Source organism: Penaeus vannamei, chromosome 19 (assembly GCF_042767895.1).
Source record: "Penaeus vannamei isolate JL-2024 chromosome 19, ASM4276789v1, whole genome shotgun sequence".
NCBI lineage: Eukaryota > Metazoa > Arthropoda > Malacostraca > Decapoda > Penaeidae > Penaeus > Penaeus vannamei.
In genome coordinates, this window is record NC_091567.1 from 1,781,273 (window position 1) to 1,798,772 (window position 17,500).

The 17,500-nt window shown below is 36.1% G+C and overlaps 2 protein-coding genes across 3 annotated transcripts in view; one reads left to right on the forward strand and one right to left on the reverse strand.

Annotated features, from left to right (window-relative positions):
- LOC113805030 (cilia- and flagella-associated protein 298) overlaps positions 1 to 10,362 on the forward strand; it is a 17,777-nt gene extending 7,415 nt beyond the window's left edge. Inside the window, exons 1-8 of one of the 2 annotated variants that reach the window (XM_027355945.2) lie at positions 2,173 to 2,329; positions 4,613 to 4,768; positions 5,066 to 5,204; positions 5,766 to 5,862; positions 6,340 to 6,510; positions 7,408 to 7,506; positions 8,357 to 8,473; positions 9,566 to 10,362. In XM_027355945.2, coding sequence (XP_027211746.2) covers positions 4,630 to 4,768; positions 5,066 to 5,204; positions 5,766 to 5,862; positions 6,340 to 6,510; positions 7,408 to 7,506; positions 8,357 to 8,473; positions 9,566 to 9,676 — 873 coding nt within the window. In that variant the 5' untranslated portion in view covers positions 2,173 to 2,329; positions 4,613 to 4,629 and the 3' untranslated portion in view covers positions 9,677 to 10,362. Of the gene's footprint in view, positions 1 to 2,172; positions 2,330 to 4,612; positions 4,769 to 5,065; positions 5,205 to 5,765; positions 5,863 to 6,339; positions 6,511 to 7,407; positions 7,507 to 8,356; positions 8,474 to 9,565 lie in introns of those variants that run through there. The other variant, XM_070133700.1, reaches the window with a different exon arrangement.
- The window catches only part of Mtpalpha (monolysocardiolipin acyltransferase Mtpalpha), a 7,276-nt gene continuing 129 nt past the window's right edge, over positions 10,354 to 17,500 (reverse strand). Inside the window, exons 1-8 of the mRNA XM_070133699.1 lie at positions 17,473 to 17,500; positions 12,848 to 14,259; positions 12,545 to 12,667; positions 12,243 to 12,414; positions 11,953 to 12,063; positions 11,691 to 11,797; positions 11,379 to 11,474; positions 10,354 to 11,258 (exon numbers count right to left, since the gene is read on the reverse strand). The exon at positions 17,473 to 17,500 is cut by the window's right edge and continues 129 nt beyond it. Coding sequence (XP_069989800.1) covers positions 11,058 to 11,258; positions 11,379 to 11,474; positions 11,691 to 11,797; positions 11,953 to 12,063; positions 12,243 to 12,414; positions 12,545 to 12,667; positions 12,848 to 14,259; positions 17,473 to 17,500 — 2,250 coding nt within the window. The 3' untranslated portion in view covers positions 10,354 to 11,057. The remainder of the gene's footprint in view (positions 11,259 to 11,378; positions 11,475 to 11,690; positions 11,798 to 11,952; positions 12,064 to 12,242; positions 12,415 to 12,544; positions 12,668 to 12,847; positions 14,260 to 17,472) is intronic.

Genomic DNA, 17,500 nt, shown 5'->3' on the forward strand with positions numbered 1-17,500 from the left:
CACACACACACACACACACACACACACACACACACACACACACACACACACACACACACACACACACACACACACACACACACACACACACACACACACACACACACACACACACACACGATGATGATAAATGATAATGCATGTGACATTGTCGAATTTTATGACAGTGAATGATCTCAGCGGCAACTTGAAATGTGAAATATTATCAGTTAAATTTACACTGAAATTCTTGGCATTACCAACTTCGTATACAAACGCTGTAAGACTGTTTTCAAAATGTGATTTAATGAAAAGAAAGAAAGGAATCGTTTGAAGTTGGAAATGATAAAACCGTTAATCCATTTACATGAATTTCCAAAATGTTACGATAATAGTTAGCGTGAAGATATAGCTAGACTTATACGCACACAAATAAGTTTATATATTAAGTAATACTAGTAGTTACATTCGTTCATTTTGTGAGGGAATGCATATATGCTGTTACTGGCATATCTTACAAAATCTTTCCTTTTATTATGTTTTTCGATTTCACCATCATATTAGTGTCATTAATTTCTATGCTATTTTTTTTACAGCACGGACGCACTCGCCAGAGACTGTCCCCAACTCCACGTCACAAAATATATTTATCAATTTAAGTTGTCATGACTGGGCGCCCGAGGGGAGGGTTGGTGGTCCCCCCTCCCCCCGCCCTAACACCCCCAGGAAACATGTCTTCACATCGTATGCAGGGCAAGATCAAGGTCTATATAATTACTTAAATAGACCTTGGGCAAGATAGAGCTGAAACTCGGGAGCACCGGGTGGACCGTCTAGGAGCAGCCCTTTCCGCGATCCTTTATTTGTGGCGTTACCGCTCGTGTCTGCAGATTATTTCTTGTGCCTACTGCTGCAACTTTTTGTCCTCTACAATAATATCATATTCAAATTCCCCGAACTCAGTGCGTCCTTACCGTAAAGATTAATGTCTAATAATAGAATGATTCACAGCTGTACGAATGAATATATTCATTTTGATTACATATTTGATGACAGTAAATTTGATTCGTCACGGTTTTCTTTCACGATCAGTGGAAAATATTGGGCCAGAACGTTGTCATAGATCAGAGTCTATCAGTGACCAAAAATAATACTAAATCCACTTAAGATAATTACCCATATTAGCCACTGGTAACATTTCGTGCGTGAACAACAAATTAAATGTATAAGGGAGTATTTTATGGACGAAATTAATAGTTAGGGCCAGCAGAGGCTAACAGCATCATCATCATCATTGTCTGCATCCATGAATTTCCATTTTTTTCGTTACTATTTTGCTGTTATTATCAATCATTACTAAGCACTTCTATTTCATGAATCTCATTTTACCATTACCATGTTATGATAATCATCATCATCATTCTATTTTATAAGTTTTGTTTTATTGCTCCAAGGCCTTCTATAAATACTGTTATTATGTCAGTTTGTTGTCACCACATTCTTGTTTCCGTCTGTAGATCTTTATAATTTCCTATTATTTTCTCGGTGTATTGATGGAAATATTTATATCGGGTGGAACTGCTGTTTATTGTTTAGCATATTTCTTCCTTTTATCTTTCAGTATAATATCAGGTACGGTGCCTGATCGTGTGATTCTGCGTTTCATAGGATTAACATTCTCATTTTCACTCCGTTTTAGGATATATTCGTGGCAATTCTATGATCCAATTAAGAAGTATTCGAAGGTTTTCTAGTGAACATTCTGCTAATTTACTGTCTTTCTGCATGTGATTTTTTATTTATCTTTATTTGTTTTTTTATTTATTATATATATATATATATATATATATATATATATATATATATATATATATATATATATATATATTTTTTTTTTTTTTTTTATTTTTTTTTTTATTTTTTTTTTTTAATTTATTTTTTGCTAATTCGCTATATTCTCTTGTACGATTTACGGATTCTTTTCCCCATGCACTGGTTAGTAGATCGTTAATTGTTTTTGTTTGTTTGACATTGCTATTGTCTAGCCTCATGTTTTTCCTTTCAGAGCATAACCTCTCAAAATACATTTAGTATCATCCTGATTCTTATCATCACCATTATTACACCATTGTCAACATCAATATTATGGCTTATTGATTCCTTCACGACGATTGTGGGGTTAAACATGGAACTCTAACCGACGTAAACAAAAGCCGTTGCCATGGAAACACGACGCTTTCCTGGATGTTTCCAGAGCAACATCAGAAGCAGCGTGGTCGTCGTTGTGGTTGTATTTACCGATATAATTCCTTTGTTTTTTGTTAGCAGAGTTAAATCGATCTTATTGAAGGTAAGAGAAAGGAGAGGAAATGCGAAGATAAGGGCAAGATCCCATATCCTCTTTGCATGAGTGTAGTTGTTGCAATTTGTTTTGCAGGCTTATTTAGATGTCTTATATAGCTGTAGAAATAGATCTCCCATGATTCATGATGTGAAATTTACCAGTTTACAGGAATATTCTGTCATTCAACTGAGAAATAGTAATTACTGATGATTAAGAATTGTCATTTGACATCATAGTTAGCAGGCCATAGATTCGTTGTTTCATTTTTGTCAGTTTTCATGATTTTGCAATTGTAATGGTAATTATCCAAAATCAGAATGTATGAAACCACTGTTGGATGGAAATTAGTTAACCATTACCATAGGTCGCAGCATCTCTTAACCCCTTGGATCCAGATGCTAAAATCCAGGAATTGGGCTTACCTAAGTGGCGACTCCGGATGTGTGGCTTGTAGGCCCACCTCACATAAACATTTATGTTCTCTTTGCTTCCCATTTGCAATGTTGTTCTCAGTTTTTCTGCATAAGATTTATTTTTCCTTTCTCTATTGTCTATATTTGTCATTTCATATGATAAAACAAGATGATTTCATATGATGAAACAAGATGATAAAAGACTGTTTTTCTTGAGCAGAATCATAATCATATCTCTTAGTTGTCTAGAACTCTGTGCAGCATCAATAACAAAGAGTAATAGTTTGTTATTAGTGTTATTTTAAGATATTTTCATATTCAGTTTTCTGTAACTCACCCTATACTGCTGGTCATGGTGGTCAAGAAAAGGAGCCTGAGAATGGAAATATTAGTGCCCTCCTTGGAGCCAGTGCTCTTCAGGACATGGTGCATGGATGACATGTTTCACCCTTATTTATCTGTGGAAATAATGCAAGAGCCCCTTCTGAAATGCCCACTGAATCTAATCTTCCCCCTAAGAGTTTTTTACTCTCATGTTAAGTCATTCACCTCAGCCTTCAGCCAAAGTTTTCACAATGGAATGTTCCTGTAACCTAGCCCTTGGTCAAAGGTTTTTCATGATGTAATGGTCACATCACCTGGATTCAATGGGTTAATGCATACTTTAGTAGACAATTTTGTGCTCATCAGATTTTCTATACTTAACAGTTGTAGTTTTATGTGTTCTTGACGACCATTATATAAGTTTTGTTTTATCTCCATGGAGTCTCTTCTGGATTATTCTTGATATTTACTATTTATCATTTCTGGTTGTGGAAAAATATAATGTTTTGCATGTACATTAGGCTCTTCTGTCATTACTATACTTGATATTACTTACTATAATATTTCCAAAATTGTTGAAGTATTGCATGCTACCAAAAAAGAGTAGTAAACATAGTTTCACACGGCCATCATCATACAAAATTCAGGTGTATGGGAATGATTGATTGATGGATTTCAAAATACTTCACACTAGCAGCAGAATATAAGGAGACATACGATCCTTTCTCCGTGAATTTTCTGGGAAGATAGTTTGGACTAATTCTTATTTGGCTATAAATTACCAGGAGGATAATCAGTAATTTGTAAATTAAAAAGTTAACCAACACCATCTGATAACTCCATTACAGCAATGAACTGTATTTAGATTTCCATTTTTTTATTACTTGTCTTTGAACACATGAGCACATTGAAACCTGTTCTGATTGGCTTTTTTTATTGTAAGGAGATATACAATCCCTTCTCATTTATTTGCTAAATGACTTCCTTATTTTCTGTTTCCAATAGCAAGGTCATAAAGGAAAAGATGTTATAATTATAAAAGTAAACTATAAACACCAATAAAATTACTGCTACTACTAGTGTTTTCCGATGATTTCAGAGTAGTCTTCAGTTTGCTTTCCAGTAATGTAATATTGTGCCCCAGGGATGAAAATACATATATACAAATAGTTTTGCATGTATTCAGGCAAATTGCTGATTTTGTTAAGGATTAGTGTAGCCACATATGAAGTAAATTGTGTTGGATATGCTGTGTAGTTAATGATTCAGTAAAGGTTATTGATTTAGTTGATTCGAGTTAATGTTTTAAAAAGTATATCATGTTTATTGATAAATTAGAAAAGCTTTGCTGTGTATTTGCATATATTGTTGCTCTTTTTTTTTCTTTCTTTTTTTATTATTATTAATATTATTATTTCATCTTGAATAGTAATATTCATCTCATGCATGTGGAGATAGATTATACTTTTAAATAATAATTACAAAGAAAGCGTTTTTTGTAACAACGTCATTTCCCATTATTCTCTTATGTCTGACTATTATTCTACGGCAGGCATAGGAGTGTCCATCATGGTTGTTCTCCATGTCAAGCGAGGTGATGAAAGCCAGTTTCTTCTTGAAACTACTGTGCAGTCACCAATCGAAGATGTTGTCAACAGAATTGTGATGATACATAATGGCAGGCTTAAAGTGTATAGAATTTGCAGTGGTAAGCATACATAGAATAAGTAAGTTTATATATAACTATATAAGTGTGTGTGTGTGTGTGTGTGTGTGTGTGTGTGTGTGTCTGTGTCTGTGTCTGTGTCACACAGACAGACACACACACACACACACACACACACACACACACACACACACACACACACACACACACACACACACACACACACAGATTAACAACAATGATATGCAGTATATATAGATGTAACTCTTGTACTATAAAAGAGAATATTCCTGTGTACATAAATTTAAATAGTAACTGATCATGAAACATATCTTTCAGCAATGGAAATGCTTGCCGAACATGGAATATCTTTACCACCCGAAATGCATGGTCTCACCGATGATCAGATCGCAGAACTCAAGCTGAAAGACGAGTTTTCAGAGACGTGTGCTCCAAGTGGAGGTTTCAGTGAAAATAGGTATGTTTGCGACGAGTGTAATCAATTTACAATTAGTCATACTTATAGTGCCTAGTGTTGGTGACTATTGTATATGTATATTTTTTAAAGTGAAACATCAATATTATTAGGAAGATAAATTTATGAAATTGATATGGACACAGAAGTTTTAATTTCATATATGTACAGTTACTCTTTACTATACTTAAACCCAAAACAATTAAGATTTAATTAGTACATGTTGCTGCTATTGGCCAGTAGCTTCATGAAAGTATGAGTAACTGAAAAGTAGCATTTTCATGTGTGTGTTTGTATGTATGTTTGTGTTTTACACAATATTAGTCATTTGTTTTTCATTCTTTTCAAGTTATTGTATTTGTTTTTATCTAAATGCTCATACTTATAGATATGAAAGATTATTGACAATTTGATATTCATATAGTATCAAGAACAGGAGGAATGCAAAGTTAGTATCATTTATTTTTCTTTCTATTGTTAACCATTTCCATATCAGATTACTTTGATACTCTGTAGCTCTTCTTTTTCCCCATTTAATTTTACATCTAATCATCATTCTAACAGAGATCCATGTGGAAGGAGGAATGGGTGTCGGCCGACAGATAAAATGCAAGAGGTGTTGCAGAAGACCATTGCAGAAGCTAAGGGTATAATTTCAAAAGTAAGTGTGTCCTGTTTTAGTTGCATTATCATGATTTTTTTTAATAGCAGTTGTCACAAGTCATTCAGAAACAATGGGGACAACATTCCATGCTTCATATAGAAATGTATCTTTATTAACTCATAATTAACCCAGTAATTGTTTTATGCAGGATAAGTCAGGGGTCACAGTGATTTACAGTATTTATTGTAAGGATATCAGTTATATATAATGCTTGCCTGGACAATTTATCTTAGGTAGCAGAAAAAATAGCTTACTGAATTTTTTTGTAATTTATTGTGAACTTTGAGGATTACCTTTTATCTGTCAAATGATATTACTATTCATGTTCATAAATTTACAGATTTTGAAGAAATATAAAGACATTAATAGTACCCCAATATGTAATGAGTTTTCAAATCATTTTAATTCTCTTATCTGATAGAAAGTTTACATACACTGTCCTGTTTCTGTAACACAGTGCAACCTTCATTTCAGGAGTTAGTCAAGAGCAACACATGCCTCACAGAACAGCACATATGCGATGCTATTGACATTCTGAGAGGGGCCATCATGATCGCCTACCCGATGAACCTACCTCCATACGACCCTATTAGAGAGGAGTTTGAGAATCGTGAAGAGTTGAAAGGGACCCAAGATCATAAGATGGTGGGGATCAAAAGTTAATTTGAGATTGACTGATATTTTATTAAAGGTTGCTAATTTCAGATTCCTGTCATTTGTAAAAACAGCTCTATATAGGTCTGTACTAGTATCCTCTGAATATGATACATGATTGTTGATTGTGTTGCCATATTTTTCCAGATACTAAAGTCAGTCTCAGGCAGTGAGTGGTTAAAAGGGTGAGAGGCTAAGAAGCTAAGAGGTATAAAGAGAAAATGAGAGATTTGATTTCATTTAATAGAATTTATTTACAAAACAGTGTATATGCCTAACAGAAAGCTTAGGTAAGATGCCAAATCAATCCAAACTGGCTATGTTTCCATTTATGTAGAGGGTTGTCAGTCAGACTTCAATTCTATATGCCTGAAGGGCTGTGCCATTGTGCTTACAATTTCACATATTATCCTGTCACTAAGAAGCCTTTTGTATCACTAATCATATGAGAGGCAAGACCAGTGTCTATAGAATAAATATAATCAGCAGGTGGTATTCTGAGGACATTCTTATTTTATCAGTAGGATGCTTTTTGTGTAGCTAAGTGATAGATTGTTTATATATATATATATATATATATATATATATATATATATATATATATATATATATATATATATATATATATATATATATACCTAGGCTTTGCAAAAATGATCTAGCAGTGAAAGTAGATATTTACATTTAGAAATATTTTCATGCATATGTTCTACCACAGATCTTCCATATTGATTGTTATTTAGGTTACAGACACACATCAGGATATCATTTTTGACCTTTTAATTTTTCAATCAATGTTGTCTACATTACGTTCTGCAGATATGCTTATCTTTATTCTATATCATATATATTGTATATATCAACATAAATTTTCTTTCATTTTGTAAGGTTCTAGATGCACCAGTAACACAACTTTGGTTTGCTGGGAAGGAAATGCTGTGCGGGAAAAAACTACTGGACTACGTTGGCAAAAATGAAAAATCGAAGGTAAGAGAAATTCCCTTTGTTGTGACAGAGGTCGAAGAGTGAAAGAGAATCTATAATTTCACAGTGCAAGATATGTAATGTGTGTTTCTGTGTTTGATTTTCAGTGCTTATATCATTTTAAATATATTAATTAAAAATGCTAATTATGTATCTTGCATTTCTTTCTTATTTTGTTGCTGTTAATGGTCATTCTTTGGTTTTATTATTATTTTTTTAATGTTCTGAGCTCCAATGCACAGGTATTTGTAAGAGTTATACATGTCAAGCCACTAAAAGGGAAATGGCTCCTTTAAACATGTTTTTTTGCGGTAAACAAATATTACAGCATATCAGTTTGCAACTTGATATGTTTATTGCTTATGTCTATATTACACTTATTTACTAAATCCTGATATGAATTTATATTGTACTTCATTATCTGTCTGTCCTGCACATCAAAAAATCTTCATCTTATTCTGAAGAATTACATATTTTTTTATATTATGAAGTTCATGTTACTCTTTCTTTTTCTTGAGTTTCTATGTTTAAGTAATAGAAATGTATATTTTTTATTACTTTTTTAATGCCCTATTTTTTTTTTTTTTTTTTTGTAATACAAGGCTAAGAAATTCCACTTCTAAAATTAAATATCGGGTATAGTATTAAATTTGCAGAAATATTTTGAAAAGTATACTGGTAGGTATTTAAATTCTTGCAATTAGAATTTAAAAATGTACTTTAATTTATACTCAAGTTAGATGCATGTCATTCTATTAACTTTAGATAAAATTTCTTTTAAAAATTGTAAAGAGTATCCTCATTAAGTGGCATGTAAAACAAATCACAAATGTAATCAGTGAAAATATTCCAGGTGATTGTAAAGATTCAGCGCCGAGGTCAAGGGGCACCTAGCAGGGAGCCCCTTCTGTCAGAGGAAGAGCGCAAGAAACTCATGATGGCTGAATTCCACAGACGAGAACAATTGAAGGTATTTATAGATTTTCATCTTTATTAGTTATTATCATTCATCATTCTTCTTATTACTATTCCTCCTCAGAAACATAATACTGCCTCCTAAGTTAGTATTATATTTCTGATTCTTTTTGAAGTCTTTGGAATTTAATATATTTGTATGTACTTTAAGGTATGGAAAAAAGAATGTCTGGACTTCTGTGAAATGCTTCTACATTGATTATACTTAAAAACAATAAGATCGAGTCACTATATTGATGTAAAAATAAGTTTAGAAATAACAGTCAGTTGCAAACAGAAAAAATTATTGTAATTTCCATGACAGTACATATCCATGGGTAATAATATGGCCACCTTTGTGGTAAGTACCTGAATGGGCAAATTCATCAAGTAAGTCTACGACTGTTGTCCACTCAGCCAAGTTGATGAATGGCTGGACACAATTGGTAGTGTTATCAGTAGTTAATGAAGTTTGATTTGACTATTAACAAATGTAATGGTTAATGGTTACAAAGCAAAATAAGTGTGTTAGACATCAAAGTTCATATTGCATTACTGAAAGGTGTAACAGTGATATGGGTAAAGATGGGGCTAGTTAATGAAATTTGATTTGATTATTAACAAAAGTAATGGTTAATGGCTTACACACATTACATTCCACATTTGTTTATCGATGAGAATAATGCAAAAGCCTCCTGCTAAACACCAAATGAATCTAATCACACACACACAGAGGTTTATGCACTCGTGGGAACTTTTCCCTCAACAGTCCAGCCCTCGGGATCTCCTAGAGGGGTATGGGCTACACAAATAAACAAGGGAATACTGTGTCCATGGCACCCCTAGGCCATTAATGACTAACACAGAGTCAAGTCTTTCTACACAGCTCTCACACCTTAGGAAGTGGAGAGTAGAAAGGGTTATAGAATAGAAGGAAACGGAAAGGAAAGATGGTAAGTCAAGTCGAGGGTTAAGGCCCAAGGTTGGAGAGTGCCAGCATTAGGTTCTAGTCTCCATCTCTTAATATAAAAAATAAAAAAAAATCATGTAATGCTGTCTAGTTTTATTTGTATTTTGCACCAAATAATAATAGATGCTCCCTTGGCAGAAATTGGATGAGGAGGATGACGACTCATACCTCAATTCTCCCTGGGCAGACAATCGGCAACTCCAGAAGTCGTTCCAAGGATTGGCCAACATCTCTTGGAAGCCACACTGACCCTTGTTATATATTTTGGGTACATGGTATTTTCTGTTTTAATTTGTATGCTCTTGCATATGATCTGTCATTTATAAAGGTATATTTGAAAATTACTTTCTATTGACTAGAATAATTTAGCTCATAAATGTATTTAGAAGTTGCAACAGAAATATTGTCTAGTGCTGTTATTCACTGAATATGCAGTCTTAATTAAAATCTTTATTCTTTTTATGCATTAAACTAAAGAGACAACATTTGACTATTAATACAATCCTCATTTTTATTTCTCTCAATAGCCTGCTTTATTTTATTTCTTTATTATTATTATTCCCATTTAATTTTTAACAATTTGTATAGTCTATTAGAACATAGAAAATGGATAGTACTGAAGAATTAACCCATTTATGACGGGTGTCCCACATATGAGACGCCCAGAAAAATAAACGTTGCTGTCATCCTGCCAGTGTGACATTTGGATCGGAGCTTGCACTCCAATTCTGTCGCACCAATTTTGAAGCCGCCTGGACACTATTACTTTTGGCTTCAAAATATACCGGTGCTAGTGGGGTTAAATACTTTCAACTTCTTCCTTTGTATTAATGCACTGCTAAAGAAATGCTAAAATGTACTTGGCATGTTCTCTGTTATGTTAATAATCTGATATTTAAACAAAGGGTACAATATCCACACACAGCTTGGAAAAATCTTTTATTTATCCACAATTAATTAACAAATCCATATATATCATGGTTCCAAAACTAATGGATCATTTTGTTCCCATTTTGTTAAAGAATATAAATTATCTATCTTTATAAAATGCTAACCTATGAAAATTGCATTGATAAACTCTGTGTCTATGCATGAATTACTTTAAACAAGTAAAAAGATAGGGATCTTTCTGCCATATTTACAGTACTATACATTGTTTCAAAGTCTCATGCAAGGCACAGAAAAAAACAGCATACTACACTGTTTTTGAGTTGGGTTTACCTTTATTACATATAAATATTTAGCAATCATTTAGAGAGGTCGGTAACTGGGCTACATGTAAAGTAGCGTAAGCAATAACATGATTTTATACTTGGCTCGTATCTACAAAAATTGTGTTCTTCGATTCCGTTTCATGAAAAACCCAACTATCACCGGTTTCAAGCTGGTGCTTTAACCACCAAGCATGCCTAAATCTGACATGATTTTTAAGGCTGGTATGAAAAAGGACACGGAAATATTGGAAAAAAAAAAGTCTTAAATAAGAACACACGTTTAAAATTGATCATTATGACCATTCTTACTATGACATAGATAAGACACTTGAAGGATGAAACTGGCAATAATAACTGACTTATTCTGTAAATCTTCAAATGGGTATCATTGGTATACAAATTATGAAGATAAGATATTACTTGTAGAATTTCTTGGACGAATCAGCAGCATGATCAAGCAACAACTGGCAGGGCTTAAAGTTCTCGCCATAGACAGCTGCGTATTCTTGCATCTTGGCCACCAACTTGTCAGCTCCATAGTTGTCCACAAACCGGAAAGGTCCGCCAGTAAATGGAGGGAAGCCAAGGCCAAACACAGCACCAATATCTCCTTCAAGCTAGAAAAAAAATATTGATTTTTCAGTACAATAACTGCTGGTGCATTTATATGATAACTCATTGTAAGATTTCATTGCTATTCTGAATATACACAAAGTTTAATTTTTAATAATTCTTACAGGACTATTCAGAATGCCTTCCTGCAAGCACAACAAAGCTTCGTTGGCAAATCTGCTGGCAAGACGCAGCTGGATGTCAGCATCAGTCATAGGGCCCTGAAAGTCCATAATGGAAATGTTCAGAAATGTGATTGACAGACACTTATTCCAAAACAGATGTAAAATATTAGTTTTAAGTCAAGAAAACATGTAGTACAATGTCTTTCTTTAACACCCTACAGTCTTCAAGGATCATGAAGACCACTGCATATCAAGTATAACACTGGTGGTAAACAGAGCAAAATAAAGAGAGAAATACGTAAAAAGTTTTACCTTAGGAGTAACCGAATACTTCTTCAAAATTTCCAGTGCACCCTCATTAACATTTCGTTCCTTGACACCTGCTTCATATACATAAATACCCTTGCCAGATTTGCGACCTATAAGGAAGGGGAAAATATTAAGTACTAGATATGAAATTACTCCACAAAGTTTATAGTAAGCAAAACATTCAACTACTTTTTAGAGACAAGGTACTGATACATCAAAACAATTTTGTTTTTAAGCTGCATGAAAATAAACTGGGTGGACTGACCTAGGAAGCCAGCAGCAACAAGATCCTTCAGGACATTTACATCGCCACCACCAATGCGGGATCCAAGGGCCTTGCCGAGATCTTCTCCAACGTGCATAGCCACATCAATACCTGTAACAAAAGCCTCCTGTAACTAGAGTTCATATTTATAAATATTCAACTTTTTCCTTAATCATTAGTGCCCATCAAATACTCTATAAAATACACTTGTACCTACAAGTACTGACCACTGGGTCAAGATTGATCTATTAAAAAAAAAAAAGTTAAGTGGTAAACTAAAAGGATCTTACCGACTTCATCAGCCAGAGTTGCAGTTCCTACAGGCCACCCAAAGGACCTCGAAAGTTTATCCATCCTCTTGGGCTCAACACCTTCCTGGAACAGCCTCACACTCTCTCCCAGCATGGGACCCAAGATCCTAGTGGTGTAAAATCCTGGCCCATCCTTAACCACAATCACAACCTACAAAGAAAAAAATCTAATTACTTTCCTGATATATGCGTGCGTGTGTACATATCCACCCCCCCTCCCCTTTTTTGGGGCCAAAAATGAGAATAAAGAAAATCTTCTGAAGGAAGAAAGTGAGATATACCTTGCCCTGCTTGAGACCAACATCCACAGCAGAGGCAGCAGTGTCTTTGGAGGTCTGGTCAGTTGTGATGATTTCCAGGAGCTGCATCTTATCCACTGGGGAGAAGTAATGCATTCCAACCACCTGCCAAACAATAAATAACATGTTGCATTAGATCTATTTGGATTATCTTGGTTTGACTGCATTCTTGAAATGGACTTGTATTCAAAGTTTTTACCATGAAAAGATAAAAGACAAATTTTAAACATTCAAATATCTGCTGATATTTGAAATCAATTTTAGAAAACTATTTCACATATATACCTTCTCTGGCCTTGCACTTGCTTTGGCAATCTGACCAATTGGCAAAGCAGATGTGTTTGAGGCAAAGATGCAATGCTCAGGAAGATGTGGCTCAACTTCCTTGATTACACGATGTTTCAAAGCCAAGTCTTCAAATACAGCCTCAATCACCATGTCACAGCTCTTGAAGCTGCTGTAATCAATGGTTGGTTCCAAGTTGGACATATACTGGTCTGCAACAAAGGTAGTGATCTTCTTGCGCTTTGCAGCCTTGTCTAGTCCTCCTTGTATCTGGTTGACGCCTCTTGCAAGTCCAGCATGATTCATGTCCTTCAAGATTGTGCGGTAACCCTTGTCAATGGACACTTGAGCAATACCAGCTCCCATGAGTCCAGCACCCAGGATGGCCAGAGTCTTTGCTGGTTTCTCTGGCTTGCCAAACCTGTTTTTCTTACACTCTGTCTGACCATGGAAAAGACCAACAAGGCCCCTTGATTCACTTGTCATGGCCAACTCTCCAAAACCTTTGCATTCAGCTTCATAGCCAGCCTTGCTACCCTTGTCTAATCCAGTGCGGATAACATCAAGGATTCTCAGGGGTGCTGGGTAGAGTCCATTTGTCTGCTTAATGACCTGACCACGAGCCTTCTTGAATACCTGGTCCTTGATGAAGTCATACTGCAGAGCCGTTCCCATTGCCTTTTCCATGAAGTTCTTGGGACCACGCTTAGCCTTCAGATCACCACTTGCAAGATCCTTGGCAGTCTTTATAGCTACTTCCTCAAGGTAAGCAAGGGTCCTTAAATCAGGCTGCTGAAGGCCTGGTCCAAGAGGATTTACAAGCCCATCAACCAGACCCATCTTCTTGGCCTTGTCAGCCTTCACAGTCTTTCCAGTCAAGCTCATATCCAGAGCACCAGGAACACCAACCAGCTTGTGAAGGCGTTGGGTTCCTCCTCCACCTGGGAGTACTCCCAACATAACTTCAGGGAGTCCAAGTCCGGCCTTGTCCTTCACAGCCAGCCGGTAGTGGCAAGACAAAGCAACTTCCAGACCACCGCCAAGGCAGGAACCCATGATTGCCGCAACAACTGGCTTCTTGCTCTTCTCAATGCGGAAGAGGATATCTTGGCAGGACTTTGAGAGAGCCTGGGCTTCCTCAGCTGTCTTGCAGCTTTCAATCATTGTAATATCAGCACCAGCAATAAAACATCCAGGTTTACCAGATATTAGCACAGCAGCCTGGATATCACTATTGGTCTCAATTTCATCAACAATCTTCACAATTTCCTCCATGACTGGCTGGTTCAGCACATTCACCTTCCCAGGAGAATCGAAGGTGACAACACCAACCCCATCGTTTATCTTGAGGTTAGCGTGGACACCCATGGCAGCTCTTGTTGTTGAAAGCAGCCGGCTACTTTGGCGAGATGCTGAAAAAATAAGTGACAATTTAGTCCTCGGGGAAATAAACAAAGTATAAACTAAATTGTAATTAGTCAGTAGAACTCAAAATACAATACCCATACAACATTTACATTAAAGGCCCTTGAGATAGTTCTGTTTTATGAATAGAAGTTGTCAAAGATATGAAATATGTTAATGTCTCCTCAGTCAATTTTCTCCTGGCATTAAAAATTTAAGAGCTGGTGTAAAAAAAATACATTATCAATAATCCCTTCCTAGCCATACAAGGAAAATATGCCATGTCCCTCCCCGGATGTCAGCTGTACTATTTGGACCAAAGTCAGAGCTGCCTTAGGCTTCCTTTTTGGCATCTCTCCTGGGACTCTTCTTTTTGGCCCTTCCTACAAAAAAACACTAATGCATGAAATCAAGTCTCCTAGTCTCTCTTTGCAATGCCCTTTTACGGTAGATATATTTTTGCAGTTCTGTCGTTTTCCTAGGTCTATATTTCCTCTCTTATGATGTATTAAGATAAAATGACTCTTGAGAAAACTATATTCTCTCTCCTGGCAGTTAACACTGAGAAATGACTGGCAATAATCAGTCATTTATTTATTCATTATTATTTTTTTTTCACATATTCTATTCCATTTTTCAAGCAAACACGTTAATCAGAATAGAATTACTTGTAACCCTTTCTTTTCCTATAACCCCTAAAATAAAAAAGAAGATGGTGTCTTGTTTCTTTATTTCTGCAAAAGTATCTTTTAATGAAATTAAAATCAATTTCTGCTGTTCAACAAGATTTTCATGGCAAGTTATCCTGAACAATTGGATCCCATGTTTATATAATTGTGCTGAAAACACCACATGTGCAATAATGGGCAGGCAAGATTCACTGTTGGCAAACAAAGAAACGTACTGGACTATGGCTGTCCTTTAGGGTGCTCTAATCAAAGAAAACCTTGTACAGCAAACGAATGGATAGCTCCCATATACATGACAACTGACAATACTTACTTCAAATAAAATTTAATACTGACAAAATTCTGATGGTACTAAATAAAAAATAGGTACCTCAGACTTGAAACAAAATCTATTGCCTTTATTGGTTTCATGGTAAGAAGTCTGGAACACATTTATAGAAAGAAAAGAAAAAAGAAAATAATAATAAACTTATTGCATCCTACAACCCACTGGATTTGAGTGACGAGACCATGTCATAAAAAAAATTTGGTGGAGGGTAGGGGTGACAAGAATGTGTCATCACGAAGGATTCAGCTGGTGAGTGGAATGATGGAAATGACTCATCATAAGTGCGCACAATTTTTGAAGATGATTAATCAGTAGAAATTTAATTATTTAGACTGGTAAACGAAGGTGGAATGTACCACTTGTGAGCCATAGCTGATCAAAAGTGCCGGTTACTGGGAGAACACTACATCAATGTTCAAGATATTAACCAGCACGGTTAATATATATATTTAATATGCAGATATAAAGGTATTTGGTTTATTATTTTACTGTGTGAATGCAGCTCTATCTTGCCATGCATACTGAGGTGAAGAGAATGTGTCCCGGGGGTGTTCGGGGGCTTGCCCCCCAATCAACCCTCCCCTCGGATAGTAATGCCCAGTCATGGCAAGTTAAGTATTGAATAAATTTTCTGAAGGAATTGGGGAGAATCTTCGGTGAGTGTCCTTATTGTAAAGAATTATCAGTACCTTAGTTACTGCTGCCTTGCACCAACTAAAACCACTATAATACATTTTAAACAATAAAGAGAATTCATGAACTAAACAAAATTCAAGATGCAGAGAATTACCCAACGGAGCAAGAGGCATTTATCAAACTTGGTACCTTACTAGATCAACAAGTTCTACAAGAACCACATTTCTAAAATCTGCCTAGCAGGTCGTGACAATCTTGGTATCAATGGATTTCTCTCACTCTAGTATCCAAATATATAGAAATTACTGCAAAAAAGGAGAGAGAGAGAGAGAGAAAAAAAAAATCCAAACCCCTGCATTTTTGGTCCCGATGGCAAGGGGAGAATAAAAAATTCCTGGGAAATAGCGGGGTAAAATATGAATAATATACACTGAATCATTCACTATATTGTATAATGCAGGGGAATATGCCTCCTCTGGGGAGCTGCCATCCCCCAACCCCTGCAATGGAAGACAGAATCCCCCATGTATTCACAGCACGAGTGCATGACCAACATGCAGAAGTGCCTGATGCCGAGTCTGTCCGATGCTCTCTCCTGCCGTAAATATATGAAGGATTCTTTGTCTTCCATTGCAGGGGTTGGGGGGTGGCAGGCCCAGGGAGGAGGCTTGCCTGGGGCACAGCCCACTGCATTGGACAATATAGTGAGTGATTCTGTGTATATTATTCGTATTCTACCCCGCAATTTCCCTGGTGCCTTTCATGCCCTCCTCTGCTATCAAGGCCAAGCTTGTTATTAACAGAGTGGTTTTGCGCATTAGTATGTACATATTTACATTGTAGTGGGCGAGAGGAATTTATTGATACCAAAATCATTGATCCGTTTGGCGAAACTATTCCAGAAAATTACCACACATGGATGTGCCAAAGGCCTTTCCGCTGTAATGGCCTGAAGAGGCAATGCAACAAAAGGGCCTTTGGCATATTAGCCCTGTTTTCTTGTTTTTCCATTTGTCATTCTATTTACCTATTCAGCATGAATAATGCATAAGTGTTCTGAAAAAAGCAGTTTGTGCTGGAGCTAAGTCCAGCCATTTTCCAAAGAAAATAAAAAATGCAGAAGTAATAGTAACAAAACGACCACAAACTAATACACTGATTCTACGAGTGGAAACAAGGGCGAACATTAGAAGCAGAGAAGGGTAACACCGCCGTAGTAACAAGCTCTGATAAATTTACGTCAGAGACTGGCCTTTGCCAACCTCCTCCCCCCCCTCCCCTCCCCTCTTCTTGGCCTCGCTAAAACATCAAATACCCTATTTTACGAAAACGTTTGGACGCATACGTAAGGTCTCCCTGATACTTCGTCCTTTGAGTGAACATGTGGCCACGGAAGCACAGCCGAGAGAGGCCTATTTGTGCGTGTTTTAGTGCTTTATCATGCTTGGTTCCACCGGCGAAAGTTTATGCGGCCGATCAGCTGATCCCCGCGAACAAGTGCCGATATCATCCACAATTTTAATCATACCATATCCATTTCTATGGTAGCTAAAGACACGCCATCTCACCTGTATACTGAAACTGTTTCAATGCATT